The sequence below is a fragment of the Vitis riparia genome, chromosome 7 (assembly GCF_004353265.1).
Source record: "Vitis riparia cultivar Riparia Gloire de Montpellier isolate 1030 chromosome 7, EGFV_Vit.rip_1.0, whole genome shotgun sequence".
NCBI lineage: Eukaryota > Viridiplantae > Streptophyta > Magnoliopsida > Vitales > Vitaceae > Vitis > Vitis riparia.
The window spans coordinates 20,616,527-20,643,278 of record NC_048437.1 but is presented as its reverse complement, the minus strand read 5'-3'; the positions used below and the strand labels follow the sequence as shown (position 1 = coordinate 20,643,278).

General features: G+C 32.0%; 2 protein-coding genes across 5 annotated transcripts in view; both read right to left on the bottom strand.

Annotated features, from left to right (window-relative positions):
• Positions 1-16,559: 16,559 nt before the first annotated feature.
• LOC117918450 (protein LATE FLOWERING-like) lies at positions 16,560-19,396 on the bottom strand. Of its 2 annotated transcripts, XM_034835130.1 has the most exons (4): positions 18,980-19,396; positions 18,776-18,856; positions 18,455-18,544; positions 16,560-17,331 (listed from the first exon to the last, which is right to left on the bottom strand). In XM_034835130.1, exons 3-4 carry the CDS (start codon positions 18,474-18,476, stop codon positions 16,778-16,780), a joined length of 576 nt encoding a protein of 191 aa, XP_034691021.1. In that variant the 5' UTR covers positions 18,477-18,544; positions 18,776-18,856; positions 18,980-19,396; the 3' UTR covers positions 16,560-16,777. The 2 variants fall into 2 exon arrangements, with proteins under 2 accessions (XP_034691021.1, XP_034691020.1); XM_034835129.1 differs by having other exon boundaries at positions 18,455-18,856.
• Positions 19,397-19,612: 216 nt separating this feature from the next.
• The window catches only part of LOC117918449 (sterol 3-beta-glucosyltransferase UGT80A2), a 54,129-nt gene continuing 46,989 nt past the window's right edge, over positions 19,613-26,752 (bottom strand). For 2 of the 3 annotated variants that reach the window (XM_034835125.1, XM_034835128.1), the window contains one exon: positions 19,613-20,055. In XM_034835125.1, coding sequence (XP_034691016.1) covers positions 19,888-20,055 — 168 coding nt within the window. In that variant the 3' untranslated portion in view covers positions 19,613-19,887. Of the gene's footprint in view, positions 20,056-20,458; positions 21,060-26,752 lie in introns of those variants that run through there. The other variant, XM_034835127.1, reaches the window with a different exon arrangement.

The following is a 26,752-nucleotide window of genomic DNA, read 5'->3' as shown; positions in this document are numbered from 1 at the left end:
AATGTAGTAAAATATTCTCTTTAATTTTTTAATACAAATATGATTAATTGAATCATGTTAAAATCTCATGCAATGATGAAAATATTAGTAATCATAAATATATTGGTACTTCAATTTTAAGGATATATAAAGTATATTGGAGATATATCGACAGGTATTTTAACACAAAATATTGGTGGGTTTAAAATTGATCAAAACTAATGGAAATGTTGATAAATAAATAAAAAAAACTCTAAAAATGATATAATAAGTAACAATAGACATTTTAAAGTTGTTTTTATAAGAAAATGATATATGTATATGATATAATTTATCCCATTTGATAATAATATTGTATGCATCGATAAAAAAATATGAATTTTATAAGTGTACATTTATTATTAAATTACATCAAATATTATTCAACAATAATATTGTGATATTTTATTATAATATATCTAATTTAAAAATATATTTAATATTAAAATTATGATACATTTAATTCAATTATATTAAATGATATAAAATAAATGATGATACATATATACGTATTTTTAATTTTAAAATGTTGATAATTTTATTTATTTTATATTTAATTATTAAACAATATACATAATAATTAAAAGTAATTTACTTACTATAATCTATATTTTAATTAATTTATAATGTATATAAAAAATATATATTAATTTATGTATATATAATTTATTAATATATATAGATAATATTTATAATATAAATACACAAGTGATATTTACTTTATGCCATAATGTTTGTTTGTAACTTAAATATATATAAATGCATGTCAAGTATGTTACTAATAGTAACATTAGCTTGGCGGCACGGTTGCACAGTTGGCTCATTTTGAACTTGAGATCATAGGTTTATTGCAACCTTGAAATGCAATCCCACATCGGTCAATTACAAAATCCAAAACCAATATTTAAAGCAAAGTTCACTACAAATGAGGTGATGCATGATAAGTTGGGCTACTGTGGTGGGCTTCGTAGGAATTTGGAGTGTCGGCCCGGGTTTTAGAAGCCAAATCGAATTCAAAATTCCATTAATTCCATCTCATGCCAGTTAATTCTCCATTTTGTCAATAAAAATGGAAATTTTCGTCCTTGATCTCATGTACCTTTATACCAATTATTAGATTATTACATTTACATTGAAAATTCTGTTAGCACATCAACCTTATTCGTTGAATTGTTTATCTCTCATGTTTTACTAAGTTTTTAAGACATCAATAAATTCTGTCATACGTACAATGACCTAATGACCCAACACAACTATGATTTATCCTTTCATGGTGCAATAGTCTATGATTATTACCTTCTAGTCCTCGAAACTAATAGTAGTCGAGTCCGCCTCTATTCATGTATAGTGCTGAGTTGAATCGATCTTTATTCGCCAGCCTTCTTGAGTCTTGACCTGGAAATTGCAAGAGTCTCGACCGACTGTCGCTAAGTCAGATTTGTAAACAAACATGTGCCCACACCAACCAAATGGGTAGCTTTCCTTAGCTCCAAAAGATAGCAGACAAATCACGTCAAAGGTCTCATCATACTCACAAATCATTAATGAAGCCCACTCCTTAGCAAGCAAACACTGCAACTCTGAATTCTTTTTTTGCAATGGCCGGGGTTTGAACATGATTGTGGTCAATGGGCCACCATGTCCATGTTCTCTTGTTTTTATTTGGAGTGTATTTTTAATACTCTTGTTTTCCTAAAGTGTGTTTTTTTTAATAGAAGTGTTTTTACTAGTGTGTTTTAGGAGAATCCTTTGTGTTTCTTTAAAAAAAACAAAAAACAAAAAAAACAAAAACATTATAATTGACTTTTTTAATTTTTAAAAATACTTTTTCAATTTTTCAAATTTTATCACTCTTAATTCCTTTTCAAAAATACTTTTTAAGCGATTTTAAATATTTTTAATGAATTAAAACTATCTCTTTATGGATAATATTTCAAATAAATTCTTTTAAAATAAATTTATCCATCTTCATTTATAACACCATAAACATAAAAAACAATTTTCCATTAACTAAATTTTAAGATAATAGAATACTAGAATATAAAGCTAAATGTGGATTAAATAAGAAAATTTTAGGGAAAAGTGGGATTTGATTCACTAATATAAAAATATGTGGAAAAAAATCTCAAAATGTTTAAATTAGTATTATTTTCTCCATTTAAAAATAATTTGAAATATATATACTTTTTAATGAATCATTAAGTTATTCCCAAAAATACCCGTTTACTTTCCATGTCATTTAAATCAAGTGACAACTAGACTTTTCCGTATACATGTTTCCTTTCCTTTTAAATATTTTATTATTATTATTATTATTATTATTATTATTATTATTTTATTTTATTATTTGAGATTTTTTTTCTCTCTCTAGAAACAAACACATAGTAAGATTCTTAATTTAGTTTCTTAAAAGTTTAGGAAATATTGTACAAAAAAATTATAGTTAAATAGGATTAATATTTTTTTTATTTCCTAGAATTTTAGGAGGATTATTGTCAACAAATCTGATTTAATCATGATTACCCATTCAAAAAGTAATAAGGTTGTTTATTAAATAATAAATTCAATAATATATAATTATTTTAATTATGATTAATTTATTTAATATAAAATATTTATATATCAAAGTACAACCATATTGTAAAACATTTTATATCTAAAAAAATCTTACAACAAATTTTATTCGCTATTATAATAAATAATTATTAATATTATATAATAAATACAAATTTATTATTGGTTTATTTATGATAAAAAAATATTAATGTATTTTTAACTAATTAATGCTACTATTTTTTTTTTTCAAATTCTTACTTTATAATATTTCTAGAGAAAAAAAAAATCCTAAATAATAAAATAATAATAATAATAACGAAAATATCTTAAAGGAAGGAAAACATCTACATGAAAAAGTTTAGTTGTCAATTGATTTGGATGACATGATAAGTAAAGGGGTATTTTTGAGAATAATTAGACGACTCATTAAAAAAACACATGTATTTCAAATTATTTTTAAATAGATAAAAATAATATTAATTTAAAATATTTGAGGTTATTTTTTCTATATATTTTCATATTAGTGAATCAAATCCCACTTTTTTCAAAATTTTATTTGGTTGTTGCATAAATGTTATGTTTTACTTATTAAGAAAATTATAAATATTGGTGCATTTAAATTTTTTTATTATTATTATTTAATTTTTCAATATTGAAAACAAAAAAGATAAAATATTTTTAAGTTTTTGAATTATCTATACATATTTTTAATTTCTTACAATTATTTTTAATTTTAATTATATATATTTGTGATATGATATTAATATCACAATTCAACTCCATTAAATCATTGGTTCAACCAATAAACTCTAACTTGATAACTTTTTCATTAATCAAATTTTAAAACCGTTGTTTTAATATCATCCTGATTGACACACTTAGAGTGCATTTGATATTGATTTTAGGAAATGTTTTTAGTTTCTTTAATATTTAAAAAATAAAAAATTTTTAAATATTAAAAAAGTAAAAAAAAAAAAAACACTTTTTAGAATTACTATCAAACACACTCTTATTATTATATTGATATATCTACATCTAGCACTTAAGCACCAATAGTGGGTTAAATTTATTAATATATTTTATCAAACCAAAAACATATAAATTCACATTTTAAGTTGATTCAAGTCTTTTAAGTATTTAAGCATGTCCATCATCCTTTTAGGTCTATAAATTCACATTTTAATTTTACTTTAACCACAATACAAACAACTTACTTCACTGTACTCCCCCGTTTTAGTCTTCAATTCTACTCGGAGCTACTAGGCCCCATAAGAAGTAAGTAGCATTGAACCATTGCCTTTAAAACAAAATTGTTAACCTAATTGAGCTATATTAACACACTAACAATGCACATAGAATTCGGGTGGGTCAATATAATTATATTGATGAAAATACGTATGTAATTTGGGTAGGTTTGTCTCACCTAATCTAAATTCAACCTTATCTTTCAGTCAACTTAATTAGACAATTATTTTTAATGTTATTAAGCTTTAATTTAGTTTTTTATTTTAACCTAAACTCAATTCAAATCAGACTCAAGATTTAATGGGATAACTCAAATCTAATCTGAATCCAATTTAATATTTAAATTAAATTATAATATTACAATATAAATTATCCTATATAATAATATTCATTTTCTTTTAATTTTTAAGAAAAATATCATATTATAGTTATATTGCATATATATATAGATATATATATATATATATATATTCTTTTGTTAAAAATAATATGTAAACTTATTTTTGTTTTTTTGTTACTATCCTAAAATATTATCTCATTTACGATTTAAACTATAATATAAATTTATTGAAAAATATTTTTAAAAGACATGGAGGATAGATTTTTCAAATCGTACAACTCAATTGATCTGAGCCATTACAATCTCGAGCAATCACAGTCTAATCCTAAAAACTCAAATTTAACTTGAACTTAAGAAAAAATTAAGTTAGACTTGAGTTTAGTACCTTAACCTCAAGTTAGAGCTCAAATTGAGTTAAGTCTTGGGCTAATAGTTTGTTAATTCACACTTGGTCGCTCCTGTTATAACCCATGATGGAAATTGGGTTAATAGAAAACTTAATGCTAAATAAATCAGATAAGATTCAAAAACGAAGAAGAGTATGATTTTAAAATAAAATAAGGTGTAAAGATTGGATTAAAACAATGTCTGTGTACAAGAGAATAAAAAGAAAATAAGAAATATGGTCTCAACTCTCAACCAGAAACATGAAATGTGTTTGGACTGCTTTCATATTTTAACAAATACAAGCAGATAATCAATGCTTCCAAACACACTGAGATATGATATTCCATGTTTGGTTTCTAAGACTTCCTTAATTATTGGAAAGTATTTGGTAAAATTTAATACTTATTATTTATTAACTTAAGTCGACTTTAAATTAAATTACACTTAAATCGATTTTAAGTTAAATTATATTTAAATCATTAACTTATAATTTATTACTTAATTTTTACTTTAAGTATTAAGATTATTTTATAAAATTAATTTAAAATTTATTTTAAATCATTACATTAACATATTTATTCTCAAAATTTTAACTAAGATAAAAAAAATGTCAAGTAACAATGGAGGTCATTGTGTAACAAAAGAGCTCATTGAGGTAATCAGGACAAATGAGGGTAAAAATATAAAATAAAGATATAAACTTAAAAATAAATTAATTATTTTTATTTATTATTTAAATTTGTTTTTGACTTTAAGTCATATCATTAATTTTTTTTTTTATAAAATATACATAATTTACTTAATAATTTAAATTAAATTATAAGTCACTTTAAATTATTAAGTTAGTTTACCAAACATGCACTTAGTTTTTTCTCCATTTCTCCTACATGTCGAATGTATGTGCATTAATTTGTGCTCATTTTGATATATTTTATTGTTTTAATCTTTAAAACTTATATAAAAATATGTTGTAAGAAAAAAGAAAAAATATGTTGTAAGAAAAAGAAAAAAAAAACTAAATGGTAAGAAAAAAAAAATTCAAAATCTGCCAACCTTGAACATTATATCTAACATTTTTATTTAAAATAAATTATCACTGTTATTTTATATGTTTTCATATATAATTGTATGTTCAATTACAAAGTCTCATATTTGGTATGACTATTTGCATTGAAAATATTTTATGCATGATATCATACTTTTAAGTTTCCTCACTTCCCCAGTCTATGTTCAATGGTATCCATGCTTCTCTAACAAAATTGATGTGGGTTTTGTACAGTTTTACTCATTTTTCCATTGAGAAATGGGAGGAAACCAATATGAAATCACTACAACAAATATAGGTTTTAGCCATGAAATATGTTGTTACAAAAAAACATCTATTTCATGTCAAAAAGATTTTGGTCACAAAATTTTTTTTGTGACAACTTCATGAACGTAAATTTTGTGGCAAAAATTTACTTTTAACCATAAAGAGCAATTTATGGCAAAAAGTAATTTTCACCAAAGAAAAATAGTTTATGGCAAAAAGTCACTTTCAACCATGAAAATAAATTTATGACTAAACATTGTGATGAAATAAAGCTAAAAATACTTTTAATAACCCTGAAACTAATTTAATAATAAAAGATCATCAATTATAAAATAAAGTTTGTGGCAAAAATTAATTTTAATCCCTAAAATCCAATTTGTGATGGGAAGTTATTTGGTTTTTTGAAATTTTCTATTTTTTACTTTTTAAATGCATACAAATAACTGGAATTATTTGAAGAACATGATCACTAACCATATAAATTAATCATAAAATAGTTCAAAAGAAAATTTATTAAAATTAATTAACATGACCAAAATAAGTATACAACATTTTAGTCTCCTCAATCCTTTACTAATACCATGTTTCCTATCAGTTGGGAAAACAAAGTTTACAATACAATGAATATTATATAGGAAAATGGTGAACCACATGGAGAAAAAATATGCCGACAAAAGAATTGCTACTTAAGGAGCCCCCAACACAATCTTCACCTATTTATTGCTTGAAGAAATCACAAAATGTTTATGATCTGCTCCTCATCCAAAAACAGAAAAGGATAAATATTATGGGAATTAAACAAGTTTCACCCTTTGAATATCCGTTTACAAAAATTTTGACTCCATAGCTACATATGTAAGATAAGTAAGAACTTGGAGAAAACAAAATAATAAACTCTACTTAAACCAGATAAATAACTCGACCCATTCACTCCATAGCTACATATGTAACTTCATATAGGATAAGTTGTTTCTTGATTCAAATTTTAATGGGAACACAATTGTTGCAAAGTTTAGGATAATTGATGAATCAGAGTGACAAAAAGCCTTTAATGCTAATACAATTGTGGATGAGATCCACAACACCCTCTACAATGATTTGGACACTTTGAAAGAGAACAGCCCTATGAAAGACAACAAATTCCTAGATTTCTACTAGGTTTAATTATCTTTTTCCTTAGTATCGAATACATCCTTCTAATGTTTAAAGAGTTTTTCAAATACTTGTGCACCTGAGTGGGTTACGTTGGGTTTGCCTCTAACTCGAGTCTAATCCAATTGAACAAACATTCAACTTGAACCCCATCCTAAAAACTCAGATAAGATTCTTAATTGTCTACCCTTAACATTCACAAGTAATTTGGAGAAGAAAATAGTAAAGAGAATGTCATCTTTGTACTCTATAATTTAGTGAAACATGAACAATCTATTAAAACTAAAGTAGTGTGAGGATTCTTACTATGCTAAGAATGACTACCATTTCCCTTCAGCTATTCAGTTCCCAAAAATTGACTGATCAAGTAGAGTTTTGGTCCTGTAAATAATACAACTGACTATTTAATTGAAAGGAGTAAAATATTAAAAATTCTAACCATACAAAAATCAATAATTGTGAGCTAATTTTTTGGGGCTTTTATAAAGCCAAATACCTTCTGTTTTCTGATCGAGGGTTTGTTGCCAAAGTATGCTTTGATATTCCAGTCATGGATACCTACAGTGTGCATATGAAACTCATGTTAGGTTTGCAGTGTAGTACATATATTTCCTTATGAAAAATACCCGTATATGTATGCAAGTGTAAGTGGGTATGGGGGGCAATTACCCTACACTTTGTTGATCTGGGAGTCGAGCTCTCATTAGTTATTTTTGCAGTAATTGCATTAATTCTTGAATTTCTATTCTTTTGAAGAACATGAGTTGCATTTTTGCTAGTTTCACCAACAATCAGCCTCCTGTTGTATTAGTTAAAGGCAAAAGCCAAATGAAATAGACATAACGCTTTGCAAACAAGAAAACATATAATATTTCAACTCATTTACCTTAAGGGACATCCTCTCTTCATCAACATTTCCAATTGTTAGGATAGAGCCCTTAAAGTATAATATGATGTAACAAATTTGGAAATAAAAGGATAATATAAAATAAAATGATAATATAAATTTAAAATAAAAGATAAATTAAAAATGAATAATTTAAAAATAAAAAAGATAAATAAATAAATAAATATATATATATAATTAAAAATAAATAAACAATTGACGATTTTTTCGACAAATCGTCGAATTATTCGACAAATCATTGATTTATCGTTGATTTTTTTGAAAAAATCAACGATTTTTTGTGTTCTCTCCTACCTGCCGTCGCACATCGCCCCACACTCACCGATATATCGCTTCTAAACCGATATTTCGACGATTTTGCCAATATTTTTGTTGATCGATAATCGGTGCCCGATATCGTTTCAGGCACCACCGATATCTGATATTTCACTGATATTTCGACCAAAAAAACCAACATTTCAATCCTTGTTTAAGACTACCTCTACTATCCTTGAGTTGCAGATCCTCCTGTTGTGTGTTCAATTGACATGTCTAAGCTCTTCAAGAGCTAATGCCAAGTTCCACTTAAGGAACTCTTATGGTCATAGTTTTCATGAACATACCTCCTTAGGATCACCCAAGGGGACACTTTGTCTCAATCCTATGAGATATCATGGTACTTCTATTGAGAATACATATTACTACCGATTTCCATCAATACTAATCCAATCCATAGGGAATATATGATTAACTTACGATCTTACCTATTGGTCAAAGTTACTGTTAACTTCAGCACAAATCCAATATTCTCTCAAGGTTGAGAGACAACACAATAAAGCAACTTGGTGAGGTCATGGCTACTTGATAGTCTCAAGTCATGTCACCAAGGTCTTATATAATGTGTAACTATACATATTAGTGCCCTCACCATGTGAAACTCATCCTAATAGCCAACGCCAGTCATGCTTCCAATTAGGAGGTGATGCACAACAACCTCTAATGGGTTGCCTAGACCCACAAACCGGTTGTGAACAAGTCTTTTATTTGCAAGGAACTTGTGACTTGGATCTTTAATACAACTTCTAATGCATCCACGTCACATACAATGTAAAAGATACAAGCCAAAGTGCTTACAAAATATAATACATGTAAATAGGATAGATAAAAGTGAACTAGAACTTTATTAAACAAAAAATAAAATCTAAGAGTTTATTACATCATGTTATGCTTTAAAAGGCTTTACCCTAACATTCTTCTACTAACCCTCAAAGCATCATGTCTCTAAAGTATATTATGTACACATCTAACACCTATGCTATCCATATGACCATCAAAGACTTTTCTTGTTAATGTCTTGGCAAAGCATCTGTTAGGTTATCCACAGAATGTATCTACTCAACCAATATCACCCCTTTGAACTATCTCACAAATCAAGTAGTACTTCATCTCAATGTGTTTTCCTTTTCAATGGTTTCTTGGTTCTTTAGGTTGTGCCACAGTTCTACTACTGTCACAAAATAGTATCATAGGTTATACAACCAAGGGTATGACCCCAAGTTCCATGAGGAACTTCTTAAGCCAAACGACTTCCTTTGCTTTTTCAGAATCTCCAAAGCACTCGACTTCCATAGTTGAGTTAACAATGTAAGATTGTTTCACACTTCTCCTACTAATGGCCGTACCATCAAAATTAAAAACAAAATCAGAAGTAGATCAACAAGAATCCTATTAGACTAGAAGACTGAATTTGTGTACCCTTTATGTACTAACTAGTCACTCTAGAATACAAACATATAATCTCTCGTTTTCCTAAGATACATGAGTATATGCTTAACAATTGTCCAATGTTCTGGGCCTAGATTTGATTGATATCTACTCATCATACTTACTACAAAGCAAATATCCTAGCCTAGTACATAGCATCGCATACATAAGGCTACCCACTATAGAGACATAGAGTACTACTTGCATGCGCTCTTTTTCCTTCGGTGTCATAGTACAATGATCTCGAGAATAAGGAATTTCATACCTGAGAGATAACAAACCTTTCTTGGAATCTTGCATCACCTACTTGATCAAAATCTTATCTATGTAGGTAGCTTGAGACAACAACGATTTCCTATTCTTGCAATCTCTAAGGAACTTAATCCCAAGAATATCTTGTGTTTCTCCTAAATTCTTCATCTAGAAAAAAGTGGACAGCTAGATCTTGACTAATGACAATAGCTCTACATCATTACCAATGAGCATAATATCATCAACATACAAGACCATAAAGACCACCATGCTTTCCTACACCTTCTTATACACGCATGGTTCATCCTCATTGTGATTAAAGTCAAATGACTTGACTACTTGATCGAAACGTTTGTTCCATGAACGGAATTCTTGCTTTAATCTATAAATGGATTTATGCAACTTGCATACCACATATATGCTCTTGGCCTTTTGTTATGAAACCATCTAGTTGCATCATATAGATGCTCTCATCATGATTGTCATTCAAGAATGCAATCTTGACATCCATTTTTCATATCTCATAGTAGAGATGTGTCGTAATGGATAAGAGTATTTTGATGGAATTGAGCATGGCTACCAATAAGAAGATCTCCTCATAGTCGAAATCGGGTTTCTAATTGTAACCCTTCACTACAAGCTCAACCTTAAAAGTCTTAACCTTTCCATCTACTCCCTTCTTCCTCTTGTAAACCCACTTACACCCTATGGGTTTTATCCCTTAAGGTGCTTCTACAAGCTCCCAAACTTGGTTAGAATACATAGATTTTAAGTTTGCCTCTATAGCCTTTTGGAAAAGATGCACATCCACATTACTCATTGTTTCATCATAATTTATGGGATCAATCTCATGTTCCTCTAGAAAAGACTTGAAAGACTCTCCCAAATACATGAATCGATCTGGTTGTATAACAATCCTCCCACTACGACAAGGCATCGATGTACTAGAAACAAAAATGGTTGGTACTAGATCCATAGTATTTTTTTGTTGTTGTGGGAATCTTATCTAGATCTCTCAAATCGATCTTACTCATAACCTTATTACTTGTCATATAGTCATCTTCTAGAATATCTCCTCATAGAGTTATCTCAGTATTAAAGTTATACTGAGATAACTATATGTCATAACCTTATTACTTGTCATATAGTTATCTCTCAAATTGATCTTACTCATAACTTCCAATAAGAAGATCTCCTCATAGTCGAAATCGGGTTTCTAATTGTAACCCTTCACTACAAGCTTAACCTTAAAAGTCTTAACCTTTCCATCTACTCCCTTCTTCCTCTTGTAAACCCACTTACACCCTATGGGTTTTATCCCTTAAGGTGCTTCTACAAGCTCCCAAACTTGGTTAGAATACATAGATTTTAAGTTTGCCTCTATAGCCTTTTGGAAAAGATGCACATCCACATTACTCATTGTTTCATCATAATTTATGGGATCAATCTCATGTTCCTCTAGAAAAGACTTGAAAGACTCTCCCAAATACATGAATCGATCTGGTTGTATAACAATCCTCCCACTATGACAAGGCATCGATGTACTAGAAACAAAAATGGTTGGTACTAGATCCATAGTATTTTTTTGTTGTTGTGGGAATCTTATCTAGATCTCTCAAATCGATCTTACTCATAACCTTATTACTTGTCATCGATTTTACTCATAAGAGTTAAATATATTGATTAAGATGGAACTAGATTAAGAAGATATCCTGTAGTTTCTAAGGCATATCCTCAAAAGGATGTAGGAAGTGTTGAAAAACTCATCATAGATCTTACCACGTCCATAAGAGTTTGATTTCTTCTTTTCACCACTTTATTTTGTTGTGGAGTACCAGGAGCACTAAACTAGGATATAATCCTAGTTATTAAACATGTGCTATCCACCTCAATTAGATTGAAAAGCTTTGAGATGTATACTTAACTGGTTTGTTTTATTCTACCTTAATTTCCTTGACTTTATCTTAGGCATCAGATTTCCTATGCATAAGGTAAACATAATCGTATGTAGAGTAATCATCTATGAAAATGACAAAATACTCATACCCTTCACATGTTTAAACATTAAATGGTCCACACACATGAGTATGCACTAACTCTAAACATTATTTAGCTCTAACCCTTTTAGCAATAAAGGGTCTCTTGGTCACCCAGGCATAGATGCCAAAGATAGGTTTGATTCATGCTAGGTGTTTTTCTCTTAAGTGAGACATGATTATTTTCAACAACAAATGATAAATAATTAGGAGTGATATGAAAGAGATTCTCAACCAACATACCTAAGCAAATGAATGAATCATTCTTTCTCATAAAAAATTTTTTATTAAAATAAATTGAATAATTTGATTTATTTAAACTAGAAACTTAAATCAAATTCTTTCTAGACTTAGGTATATAAAGACAATTCTATAGTTCTAGATATTATTATTCTTTAATACTGAGATAACATCTCCCATTGCATGTATAGCTATTCTAGTAGCAGATGCTAAAGTTAGGTACATCTCTCTCTAATTTAGGGTTCTTCTTAGTTGAAACCCTTGTTATAAATTACATATATGGTCAATGGCCCCAAAATCTATCCACCGTGACTTGGTGGAATCCACTACTAAACACAATTCAATTAAAAGTGAATGGGACATACCTTCATTTTTCTTTAAGAAATCAAAGCATTCTTTCTTCCAATATCCCTTCTTTCCACAAATGAAACACTTGCCCTTACCCTTGCTTTTTCCTTCCTTAGTCTTATTCTTTCTCTGTTTGGATTTCTTGAAATAATTCTTATTTTTATTATAAAAAGAACTTGAAGAATCTTTTATTGCAATGTGAACACCCTTAGGATCCTTGAGAATCCCCTCAATCATCTGGAGTTCCTTCATTAGTTTTGGTAAGCTCATCACTAACTTATTCATAGTATATTCGAGCTTAAACTGCTTGAAGGAGTACAGTAAGGTCTATCGAATCATATTGACTTAGGTTTCCCCATCAATTTCAACTCCAATGATCTCTATCTCCTTAAACAGTGCAATCATATGAATCATATGATCTCTAATGGGAGTTTCTTTTGTCATCCTGGTGTTCATGATGGTCCTTAGAGTAGCTTGCTTGTTGTTAATAATAATACAGATGTTCTATTGGGCCTTGATTTCATCTTATATATTCAACATTGAGTCATGTAGTGGGGGGTGATTTCTCTTAGTGGAGCTTAGGTTTAATTAGAGAGGTGTGGATCCCACCCTAATCGCATAACCACTTTGGGGTTGGCTCTGCTTGAAGTCTGAACTATTGAACTTCCACTATTAGTTCTTCATGCTTGCACTCTAGTTTGGTTTGGCTTCCCATCAGTCCCACAATCGACCCGACTCCCCTAAACTAGGTTAGGTTTTGCTCGTGTTTAGTCATGTTATTTTCTAAGAACCCCTCCTAGGGATCGGGCGTGCCCTAAAGAAATTCATGTGAGGTTTGCACAACAACCTTTTGAGGAGCTCCATCTACCACTAATTTTCCTATTGTTGCTGCTCTATTTGATGTCATAGTTGGGACAACTAGTTTTCAATGGCCATTTTTTCTATACTTTCTCTTTGCATCTTGCTCGAATGTTCCTCACCAGATCTCATGGCCTTGATCATTCTTAAGCTAAGTCTTAAGCTTTGGGAATGAAGCGTTTCCCATAAACAATGCCAATGGAGATGGTAAAAATTATTTGCTCCTTCCGTCTCGCCCGGATGTTCCTCATCGATTTTCATAGCTTTGATCATTCTTAAGCTAAGGCTTAAGCTTTCAAAACAAAGCATTTCCCACAAACAATGCTAATGGAGATAGTACAAAGTATTTTCTCCTTGCTAATCTCAGGAGTGCTTTTCTTCTTTTATAATCATTTTTTCCCCTCTCCTTTGTAGGGTTTTTGCTCCTTTTCTATTCTCTAGGCAAGTCCAATGATATCCTATCTTTTCCCTTTCTTAGAGCTCAAGTTTTGTGATCAAGTGGGTTGGTTTAGGCTATTATGATGAAGGCATTCATTTTTACCATGGGTAAAGGTCGAATTCTTGATAAATATACTGCTATTAGAAAAAATAATATTTGAAATACCATAGTTTGGAAAATAATTCCAATTCTACGGCACTTTTGAACACGTAGGATAACATGTAAGATAGATATGAAAACCCATTTCCCCCTTTCCATTTCCTTTCCCGTTTTTCTTCTCTGCATCAAATCTCCTCTGCCCGAAAACCCATTATCCCACACGTTGATCATGGGGTGGAGATCCTTGCCTCAACACCAATAGGAAGGAAGTGAAGTGCAGATCTGAGAAACCATTGCCTCCGGTGTTTTTTGTAAGTTTTGTGGTTATATTTGGTGGTGTGGTTGTGTTTGGTCACCGAGAAAGTGTGGGAAAGTTGTAAAAAAAAATAAAGTTTTCATTTTTTTTACAATGAAACTGAGTAGACTAAAAATAATGGAGAAAGTTTTAATTTTTTTGTGGTTCGGCTTGTTGTGATTCTATTTGGTTGCCAAGAAAGTGTGGGAAAGTTGAAAAAAAAAATTCCCAATATTTCCTACCAGTCCAGCCCGCGCACAGGATACAAAATATGTCGAATTTTTTTTTATAAAAGAACATAAACTATTTGGTAATCTGATCATGATTTGAGGGGAAAGGTGATCATGATTTGAGGGGAAAGGATGTGTTTTTCAGCGTGGCTCAAAAATCGTGGATTTAGGGTTTGTGAAATTTAAATCCAATGGCACAAAAGTAAAGAGACCCCTAGAACAATCCAGAAAGCATGGAGCAAAAAAAAAAATCATTTTTTGTTTGTTTTTTTAGGGGGTTTTGCATGGACTTTCTCGGAAATCAAAGGATGATGAATTTTCCTGGAAAGCAAATGGGGGATGGATTTTCTTGGGAATCAAACGGGGATTGCAAAAAATTGGGTTTATACTAAAAGTGTCTCTTGAAGAGACACTTTCCACAATTTTCATACATTAAAGAGAGACATCTTTAGCTTTAAAATCATTTCCACAAATAAAATACATATTGGATTTTGTGGAATTGTGTAAAGTGTCTTTCCAAGATACACATTTAGTATAAATCTAATTTTTTTAAATTCTAAAAGGTGTCTCTTGAAGAGACACCTTTGACACCTTTGGTATAAATTAAAATTTTTAGGAATTGTAGAAGGTGTCTCTTCAAAAGACATCTTTAGCTTTAAAATCAAATTCATAAGACATTCAAATTTGTCAAATTGTGGAAAGTGTCTCTTCAAGAGACACTTTTAATGCATATTGGATTTTTTGCCACGTGGAAAGTGTCTCTGCAAGAGACACCTTTAATGCATATTGGATTTTTTGCCACGTGGAAAGTGTTTTTTCAAGAGACACCTTTAATATAAATCAAATTTTCTGAAATTGTAGAAGGTGTCTCTTTAAAAGACACCTTCCACGTGACCAAAACTATCGTAAATTTATCAATATTTTCAAAACTACCATTTTTTAATTATAATTTTTTAAAATTGCCGCAAAAGTTAAAAAAACCCGGTGAAGGTCATCCTATATCACTTACTTCCTATCCCGTTACCTCCAATGATAATATTGACATTCGAAAATATGTCAAAACATTCATGTCAGTAAGGCTCTAAAAACATTTATGAAATTTTAGATATTAGTGAAATATTAATATGTAAAATTTTTGTTCAAAATCTTAAAGACATATTGATAAAACATTTGTGTTTTTTAAGACTATATTACTATTAGCATTTTTTTTTTAATTGAAATTGTATTTTTTTTTAAAATGCTTTATCTAAATATAAAATGTAAAAAATTATTTTTTATCTAAAAGTTGAAGACATGACACTTTATTTAATTTATTTTTTTTTAAAAAAAATAGCTTATTCAGGCTTTAAGATTAAAAAAAAAATGGTTACTTTAGACTATCACTTTAACCCTAAAAATTTTATGCTATTAACATCATTTAAGAACTTAATTTAAGTTAGTAAAATACCAAATCATGTTTGGGAGTTTTGTTCCATACCATTTTCATTCTTTGTCTAGTAAAAATAAAATATAAATTTCCTGTTTATGATTTTAAAATTATATGAATGAATTTACATCAAAATATCATCTCGATTATTTAATATTAGGGGTGGTAATAAAATTCAATTTTGGATTGTGTTTTGGTTTTCTGTTGGAAATGCCAATACAAGGACGTATGGGTTCATTTGGGGCCGTACTTCAAAAGTATTTGGTAAACTCCATTAAAATTTTAACGTGGACATTTGCCCCCTAAAAACGATCCTAAATGGGCCAAATGAGCTGAATAACAAGGACCGCTCGAATTTGGCCTATTTTGAGTAAAATAAAAAAGGAAGAAAAAGTGAAAAAAATAAAAATATATTTAAAATTAGTAAATTATTTTTATAAACTACGAACTCATTTCTTATATATAACAATTAAATAATTTAAAAATAAATAAGTTTCCAACTAATTTAATTATATTTTCGTTCATATTTTTAAAATTAAAATCAAATATAAGATTCTCAACATTTTTTTTTCTTTGAGTTGTACCTTCCCAAAATCAACCATAGCCCTAGTAGAGAACTTGGAAGAGGCTGGATTTCTTTGAGAGCATTTTTTTTTTTTTCAGATTCAATCAGTAATTAAAAAAAAAAACCCCACATATTTTACAACATTAAAATGTTAGTACTTGTGAAATAAAAGCATTGCTTACAAGGAATTGAAGCCATTTTGCATGATATGCTTTATTATAAAGACAAATTAGAACAAACAAACAAATTAAAAAAGGCAAAGGCACATTTTCCTACTCCCATCATCAAGCCAAATCCTTCACAGAATCACAGCTTCAGTATGACCCCATTCATAAATGGAGAGACAAGTCCAGTTTTTTATCTTTATCCCTCTCAACATCACCTCCAAGCTTTTGGTTCTTAATATGCTGTGATGATCCTCCATTCATGGCATTGCTTCTCAGAGCACTCCTCTGCCAATTCACCAAGCTTTGTTCATCATCTCCCAACTGATGCTGATACACATTACCCGAACAACTCCCTCCTCCGTAAAATACTACATTCTCCAGCCTTGGTGCACCACTGGCTCCGAACCTTTCTGAGAATTGGGGGGTGGGGAAATGGTTAGCAAAGGTCGCTGCATGGGCGGTTATGTACATTGAAGGATTGAAGATGCCCAAGTGGTGGCTTGGAGCAAACACGAGTGGTGGTGGTGGGGTGGCTGAGAAGCTGTTTAGAGTGTATTCAGAAGCTCTCTTGGCCTTTCTTGCGGCTGTCCTCTCCTTCTTGTGGGCATTCTGGTGACCTCCTAGTGCTTGCGAGCTGTGAAACTTTCTTGAGCAGAATAAGCAAGGAAACACCCTTGTCGCTGAATCTTCTATGGTTTTGTCTTCATTTTCCATGGCTGTCAACAGAGAAAATGGAGGTTAGAATTCAGAAATGAGAAGCCAATTGAGAATTGGTTGACAAGTAGAAAGTGAACCCATGTGAGAGAACCTTGAAGGAGGGCGAAGGAAAATAAAGAAAAGATGAGGGAGTTGAGCAGTGGATGATGGCAGAGAGGAAAGAGAATATGAAGCAAATGTTCCAGACTTAGGAGCTTTGGCGTTTGATCTGAAAGAGAGTTCAGAAGCTTAAGTTTTGAAGAGTTGGAAAATGTGAAGAGGCACTGAGAGAGTAATTATTGAAAAGAGTGCTTGGGCACAAGGGGACGTATGGGCTTGGGAACAGAAGAGATAAGAGAGAGATAGTTGGGCAAGTATCCACCAATACGTTTCTGCATGCTATAAGGTGAATAGAGTGTGTGATTGGGAAATGGAATCTCTCTCTTTCTCTCTCTCTCTCTGACAGTTTATCGGTTTCATGGGCACTTGGGTTTCCCTTAGTTTCTCCTTTATTTGGCTGAAATCTTGGGTGACCCTTCAATTTCTAGGTGGAAATGGGGTTCCCACTAAAGTAAAGGCAATATTGCCCTTACTAAATCAGTGTAGTTAAGCCAACAAAAGGGGGCAATTCTGACTTAACATAGCAATCGATGAAGAAGTTACCCCATTAATGATTCAAATTAAGGACACCTCAACCCATTAATGAGATGGGTAATAAATAGGGGAGAGGGGAGAGAAGAGAAGAGTGTCAGAGGAGCTAGGCATAGATGATCAGGTTTTGTGATGTCCAGTGGCCAATGTGGGAGGATTGGGTGACTTAAAAGCTAAAGACAGAGTCCCCACTTGGGCCTCTGACCTCACTGGTGGTTGCCTTAATGTTCAGCTCTCGCGCACCCCTCCTCCTCTCTCTCTCTCTCTCTCTCTCAGTCTGCATACAAATGGGGCTCTTCTGCTTCTGAATTCCTCTGCCTTCCCCTTTTTTTTTCTTTTAAATAAATGGTTATGGAGCATACAGCAACTAGTCCCTCTGCATTTTTGGTCTGACCTCTCCACCGCCAATCCCATGCAATTTGTCACTTTACATCCATTCCTTGCATGCACTGAAGCCTCACCCTCATGCCCTCCAACGACAGAACCCTATACCTGCTTTTACTCCCATGTTCATCCGTACACTTGTCGCCCCCTCAAGAGGTATGCGTCAGGTCTCCAACGTCTATTTGCTGTTCTTTTTATCTGATGGTAGGAATCACAGGGTTAGGATTTACCCGAACTAGTGGGGAACAATGAAATGTGAATGTTCCAAGAAATACATTTTATTTTATTTTTAAAAAAAAAAAAGGAAAAAAAATGGGGCTCTCATAATTGTCCTCTGCTTCAGAACTGGTTCAAGTTATGGCAACCTCTGCAACTGCTGGATTCAAATTTCAAAAAGGGGTTTTCAAGGGAAGCCCTTTTGTCTTTAACCTTTTCTCATCCCTGTTCCTTCTGTAAAAATCTTTAACTGGCCCTCTGGAACTCAGAAACACTGGTAGATCTTGTTCCTTCCTGCAAAGTTTAAAAGGATGGCTATTGCATTAGATTCATACTATGAATGAAAAAAATCATTTTATGTTTTGAAATAACTGAATTCATATATTGGGAACATTGAGTTGTAGGACAACTGCTGACCCATTCTTTTAGCCTCTTTTATAAAGGCCATGGTTGAAGTTGATGTCTTTCACTTCTCAGCTTGTAAAGGGTACTTCCTTTCTCGGCAGAATACACACCACTATGCAAAGGAACCAGCCGTCCAGCATATTCTGTAGATGTAGGGTAGATATCCACCGCTGTGAAGGAGCAAGTGTTGCTACACTCGCTATGAAAGCTGTAAGCTGCAAGCTGTGAGGACCACACAAGGCATCTTCAAATTTGAGTTGGTGGTATCTTAAGTGATGAGGAAGGCCATACCTTGTGGTAATTCCGATGTTAAAATGCTTCAGCCTATAAATGGTTAGTAATCCACGTGTAAATAAGGCAAAGACACTACCACTGGGAATGCACCAAACTTCTCTGACATCACCTTCTTAGCAGAAAGAGGATCAGCTCTATAAGGGTTCCTGTACAAGAAATTCAAAACAATCAGATGGGCCATGATTGAATCAAGTTAATGACCAAAGGGGAAAAAAAGGAGAAAATGGAACAGGCTATATAACGCTTGCCTCAACAATCATCAGACGGGGAACTAAAATGGATTGCCAGACCTATGAACTCCCAAATTTAAAAGCCAGGAATTTTTCATGGATTCATTCAAGAACATCAATCTCATAGATAACAGACGTAAAATTTCAAAGCAATAAGAGTTTCATACATGTACATTTATTTCGAGGATCAAAAAAATAATATTTCAGTATCTTGTGCTGTAAGAATAAAGATCAATCCAACCCTAAAATCCAGGAAAATGATTTATAGAATAGGACATCAGCTAACTTGGATCAGTAGAGGAAAAACATTTGAGAATCATATCATCAATTTACACTGTCAGGAGTGGGCAACTGAACTAGTATACATGAAAGAAATGGGTAATATCTGCTTGAGATTCATGAACAGCCAAAACATCTACTTATAGACCAGAGACTTGATGGCATGGGAGTCAGTTCAGGCTCAAGCTTTCTTTGGGGAAGATGCTTAAAAAAGGCTTTCACTGCTCCTGTGACCCCATCCTCATTCTCCATAGCTTTTGCAAGCTTAACCGCTAGCTCCTTCACCTGCACCAACTCTTACATGGGTAATTTTCTTTGTCCCGAAATCAATTAATCTAAACTTCCTTGCAAATTCCACCAGGCAAGTAGTCAAAAACTTACGAGATATAGAACAATCTATAAGTAGACAAATTTTTATACAAGTCAAAATGTTTCTTTTTGGCACATTGGTCAAGCACCATGATCCATGGAAAGTTTATCCAGTGGATCAAAGACGATAGTCAATTATAATAAAGATAAACTGTCTTTGCCACTTTAGGCCAGACCTTAGTATCAGTCATGAAATTGCCCATTATTTTTAGTGTGTATTTTACATATGCATACCTTTTTCAATCTATTTCTGAAGATGTAAAACATATTTCATACAATTTTCTCATTGGCTATAAAATACTATCTGACATACAAAGCAGAAAAAATACAAAAATATTCTATATATGATTTGATGATTACAAATGCAGTTCCACAAATTAAGTTTCACTCTGATCATGACCAGGAGTATATCCTGTACTTGAGTTCCATGCTTTGTGTAACAATTTGGTTTTTGTTATGTCTTGTAAAATTACAATAATTGATTTCACTTTATGTTCAGTGTTTTTGTTTTACCTTATCCAACTTCAAATCATAGTTTTACAATCAAAGTTCAACCTCTTGTTACAGTTCTGAAACCTATTGACTTAATGAAACCTAGAGGATGGTAATCAGAAGCACTCTCGTCTATGTCTCTTCCTTCAAGAAGTGCCTGCTTCGAGTTTTCAAGATCCATTAGAAGCTTAAGGGAAGGTTGGGGGTCTACACAGGCTAAGGCTTAGAGTTCGGAGTTCCCAAACCAGAAAATATATGGGAAATTCATATTTGGATTTATATGTTTTACTGGTTTCCTCTTGCCAATCTTCTACACAAGAAAATGGAGATACTCTTATTTGTTTGTGTGCTAGCAGTTCGACACAGTCTAATGTTGAGTAGCTGGTTTCGCACAGTTGACATGCTTCTCCTAAAGCATACTATACAACCTGAGACAAAATTGAGAAATCAGAGTCCAGAATTTTTTTTGGATCATAAAACCAAATAGAGTGGAAGCAGCAGAATTAAGCAAAACATTATGGATCCAGGTATACCCAAAAAATTTTGCATGTATACTTTGTGTTGCCAGATTTGGTGCAGTAAATTACGTGATTGATACAATAGATTAGGAGAGATTGCATCAGATTAGGAAATAGGCGAAATTTTTTAAATCATCTCCTATAATTTTTTAAATATAGCAAGGCTAATCCTTAAACAAAGTTAGGCGTGTACATAGAACTCCTCTATAGTAAGTGTTGTAAATAATAGGATTGTAAACGCTGAAAACATCATGGATAGAAAATTTGGAGATAACATTTTTCTCTTTAGCTCTTCAACATGGTATCAGACGTCCCTTCCTGGGACCCTTTTTTTTTTCGTTTGTTTGATGGTTCTTTAAATAAGCAATATCTGTTTATACTGGTTGCTTGCCAAATCTGTAGAAGACTATTCTTCTATTGTTCTTCAATTTTTTTTGGCAAATTAGGTGTGTAATCATCATGTCTAATATTTTTATGAGTTCTATGAAGACTCGTTGAAGAAAACTTTTACCCAGAATTCACAGATTATATTTGCAGGTACAAGAGACATTCCGACTCTGCAAATTACCACTCATGGATTGAACGGACAAAACTACTCAAGATGGTCTTAGTCTATGAAGTTGTTCATTAGAGGAAAGGGAAATTGTGAACTCAATGATCATGTCCTAACTTGTGAACTCTATTGAACCAGAAATTGGCCAAACATACATGTTTCTCACTACTGCAGAAGATATATGGGAGGCAATAGGTGAGATATATTCCAATTTAGGAAATTCAACACAGATCTATGAAGTCAAAACACTAAGCAAGGTGATGAAAGTGTTACAACATATTATAACACTCTCAAAGGGTTATGGCAAGAACTTAAATCTCTTTTATGAGTTTGAGCGGGCATATGCCACGGATAGCACCTTATTCAAGATGTTAGAAAAAGAGTTGAGTGTTTGAATTTCAAGCAAGACTCAATGCAGGGTTGGATACTAGAGAAGTATTTTTGGATGTTAGAAGAGACAAGAATGAGAATATAGTGATGATGGGAAAGAATCCAATTGGTGTCTCAACTGAGAACTCTACGTTGAACACCACGACTATAGAAACTGCAGCAGAACTCTGTGTTGAACACCACGACTATAGAAGCTGCAGCTGTTGTAACCAATCAAAAACTGCAGCAAAAGGTTGAAGATAAGGGCAATGATTGGCATGATTTCTGCAATAAGCCTCAACATACAAGGGCTACTTGCTGGAAATTACATGGCAAACTTGCAAACTGGAAAGGTTACCGATTTGGAGACAACATGAGGCAGCAAATGCAAGCTGCAACAAGGATGCAATTTTCTGGACCTAAGAATTCTCCCTTTTAGCAAAGAGCAGCTGGAACATCTCTACAAGCTGCTGCATCAAACTCAGTCCTCTCAAACTCTAATTTCAACCGAATCTCTTGCTCAAAAAGGTAGTCCCCCAAATGCCCTCACTAATTTAAAGAACTCTACACCATGGATCATTGATTTAGGTGCATCCAATTACATGACTAATCTATCATAGTTATTTACCTCTTATACTCCTTGCTCAGGCCATTTATAAGTTAGAATTGTTCATGGTAGTTGTCAGATTTTGATAAAAGTACGGCAGATTTAAAATTAATTTTTTAAAATGCAGCACATTGGAAAATATTTCCAAATCTACGGCACTTTTTGCCACATTGGGAGGTGTCTCTTCCTTTCACAATTTTCAATGTCAATGATACATATTAAAAAAATTGAATTCAAACTAAAGGTGTCTCTTCAAAATACACTTTCCACAATTTTCATATCAATGATACATGTTATAAAAAAATTGAATTTAAACTAAAGGTGAAGAGACAACTTCCACAATTCAAAAAAATTGAATTTATACTAAAAGTGTCTCTTCAAGAAACACCCTTCTATAATTCAAAAAAATCCAATTTATACTAAAGGTTTCTCTTTTATATTAAAGGTGTCTCTTAAAGAAACACCTTTAGTATAAATTCAATAAGAGACACCTTTAAAATAAATTCGATTTTGTGAAATTTTGGAAAGTGCCTCTTTAAGAGACACCTTTAGTATAAATTCAATTTTTTAACGTGTTTAACTAAAAATTCAATTTTTTTATAACATGTATCATTGATAAGAAAATTGTAGAAAATATCTTTTGAAGAGACACCTTTAGTTTAAATTCAATTTTTTTTTTTAATATGTATCATTGATATTGAAAATTATGGAAGGTGTCTCTTCAAGAGACACTTTCTAATGTGGCAAAAAGTATCGTAAATTTGTCAATATTTTTGCAACTACCATTTTTTAATATTTTTTTTTTAAAGTTGTTGTATAAGTTAAAAAACCCCATAGTTTGTCACATGTTGCAAGAAAAGGGTCCATAGTCCTCTCAAAGAATATTACTTTAAAATTTATCCTACATGTTCCTAAACTTTCATATAATCTATTGTCTATCAGCATAATCACCAGAGATTCCAATTGCATTGCTAAATTTCTTGATTTTCACTATGAACTTCAAGACCCGCATTTGGAGAGGATGATTGCCCGTGCTAGAATGGTTGATGGGCTTTATTGCTTTGATGACGATCCTCTAAAGAATGAACAAGTTCAAGTTGCGAGCAATAGTGTAGCTTCTTTTCCTATTGAAAGTCAAATAATGTTATGGCACTAGAGGTTAGGCCATCCTAGTTTTCCCTACTTGAAACACTTGTTTCCAACTTTATTTAAGAATGTGAATGCTTTGTTATTTCATGGGAAAGTTGTCAATTGTCCAAGCACCATCGTGCCTATTTTTCCTCTCAATCCTATTAAGTATTAAAACCTTTTTCTTTAACACATAGTAATGTGTGGGATCCACCTCATGTGACCAATGTTACAGGAGCTAGGCTGTCCTTCACTTTTATTCATGACCATACTAGAGTGTGATGGGCATACCTATTAAAAGAAAAGTTTGAGGCTGAGAGAGTGTTCGAAGAATTCTATACTATGAATTCCAAACCAAAATTCAAGTCTTTAGGACTAACAATAGAAAAGAATTCATCAACTAAATCCTTGGAAATTTTCTAAAAGAAAAGGGTATTTTCCATCAATCCACTTGCTTTGATGCCCCACAACAAAACGATATCATTGAGAGGAAAAATCTACATCTTCTAGAGGTTGCAAGGGCAATAATGTTCACAATGGGGGTTTCTAAATATCTATGGGTTGAGTTTGTTCTTACAGCTTCATCTTTGATTAATACGTTGCCAACTCGGGTCTTAAAGTTTGAAACTCCTTTAAACGGTTTGTCAAAAGTATTTTCTTGATTCTTCACCTCATTACCTCTTACAGTTTTTGGTTGCGTGGCTTTTGTCCATATTCATAAACAAAATTGATAAAAAATCAATCCAAAGGCTAAAAAATGTGTGTTCCTAGGATATTCTCCTAGACAAATAGGGTACAAGTGTTATAATTCTATCTCTTAAAAAAATTGTTAGTATGACTGTCACATTCTTTGAAAACTAACCATACTTCATCAAAAATACTCTTCAAGGGGAGAATAATGAGGGAAGACCATTTTTGGAAAGTTTCAACTTCTTTACCTTCACCTAGAAGGAAGAATCATTAGGGTAAAGAACATCAACCAACTAACAATGCCAAGAAACTTCTCCGGATCTAGGCAACTCAAATGAATAGGTAACTCGGTCCCTAATTCTGCTTTGATTCCCAAGTTTGGTAGTGAGAGAATTTCCTTTGATCTTGAAATTTCCATTGCACTTAGGAAAGACACTCGCTCTTGCGCAATGCATCCTATTGTGAAATGTGTCTTATCATACACTATCAACCACATATAATGCTTTTACCACTAATCTTTCTAGTGTTTCTATTCCTAGAACTGTATAGGAATCCTTGAACTATACTAAAGGCAGTACTCTTGCAAGAGATGTGGGCTCTTGAAAAAAAAAACAAAAAATTTCGGAGATTGTTGATTTGCCTCAAGAAAAAAGGACATTAGGGTGCAAATAGGTATTCACAACCAAGTGCAAGTTGGATAGGAATATTGAGAGATATAAAGCAAGGCTTGTTGTTAGGGGGTTCACATAAGCGTATGGGATAGATTATCAACCGAACTTTCCTCTTGTGGCAAAAATGAATTCCATACGAATTCTCCTCTCACTTGCTGCAAATTTGAATTAGTCATTGCAACAACTAGATGTGAAAAACACTTTTCTAAATGGTGAGTTGAAGGCGAAAGTTTTTATGGACTTGCCATCGGGGTTTGAAGAAGTAGTTTATGAAGTTGGAAAAGTGTGCAAATTGAAACGAGCACTCTATGGCTTGAAACAATCACCTAGAGCGTGGTTTGATCGATTTACAAGAGTTGTTAAACACCAAGGATACCTCCAAAGTTAGATGATCATACGATGTTTTTCAAACACTCAAGTGAAGGAAAGATTCTCATTATGTATGTAGATGGCATTATCTTAGCTAGAGATTATGTGAATGAGTTGAATAGATTGAAGTCATTTCTTGTATGATAATTTGAAATTAAAGATCTTGGGGCATTAAAGTACTTCTTAGGAATGGAATTTGCAAAATCCAAGAAAGGAATATTAGTCACACAAAGGAGATATGTGTTAAGACCTACTCTTAGAAACCGGTTTACTTGGCTTCAAACTAGTGGATACTCCAATGGAACAAAATGTGAAACAAGAAGCAACAAGAATAGAAAGAATGGAAATCGAGAGTAATACCAAAGGCTAGTTGGAAAGCTAATTTATCTTTCACATACTCAACCAGACATACCTTTAGTGATTAGTGAAGTAAGTCAATTCATGCACTCACTAGGAGATAAACACTTTGAAGCAGTCCAACGAATTCTCAAATATCTAAAAGGGGCAGTAGGGGGAGGATTACTACTTGAGAATCATGGTCATTTTCATATTGAAGCCTACATGGATGTTGATTGGGTAGGTAGTGTAATGGATAGAAGATCCACTTCAGGGTGCTACACTTTTGTTAGGGGTAACTTAGTTGGCTAGAGAAGTAAAAAACAAACGATGGTAGCAAGGAATAGTGCTGAAGCAGAGTTTCAAGCTGCTGCTCATGGAATTTGTGAGTTACTTTGACCAAAAAAACTACTTAAAAGACTTGAAAATTCCTAATCCATTGCCTATGAAGCTCTACTATGACAACAAAGCAGCAATCAATTTAACTCATAATCCAGTCCAATATGACAAAACAAAACATGTGGAGGTTGATCAACATTTTATTAAAGAGAAATTGGAAAATTGACTGACATTCCAACTAAAGAACAACCAGCCAATGTTCTTATGAAGGGCTTGTTGAAAGGGCGATTTGATAATCTTACATGCAAGCTGGGAATGTAAGATATTTTCAAGTTAGCTTGAGGGGGAGTGTTGGTGCAATAAATTAAGAGAGATTGCAATAAATTAGGAGATACGAGAGATTTTTGAAATTATCTCCTATAATTTGTTAAATATAGCAGTTCATATTTTTAGGCTAATCCTTAGACTAAGGTGGTGTTTGTTTTTTTTTTAACTTAATTCTAAATAGAGCTTTAATGCTTAATAGTGTTAAGTATTAGAT

Bases quoted from the DNA above. Each gene is read 5' to 3' on its own strand.
- LOC117918450 (XM_034835129.1), bottom strand. From the start codon at position 18,476: ATGAACATGGGAGTAAAAGCAG. The intron at 17,332-18,454 runs GTATAGGGTTCT...CTCTGTTGACAG, and splicing joins GAACATGGGAGTAAAAGCAG to CCATGGAAAATGAAGACAAA.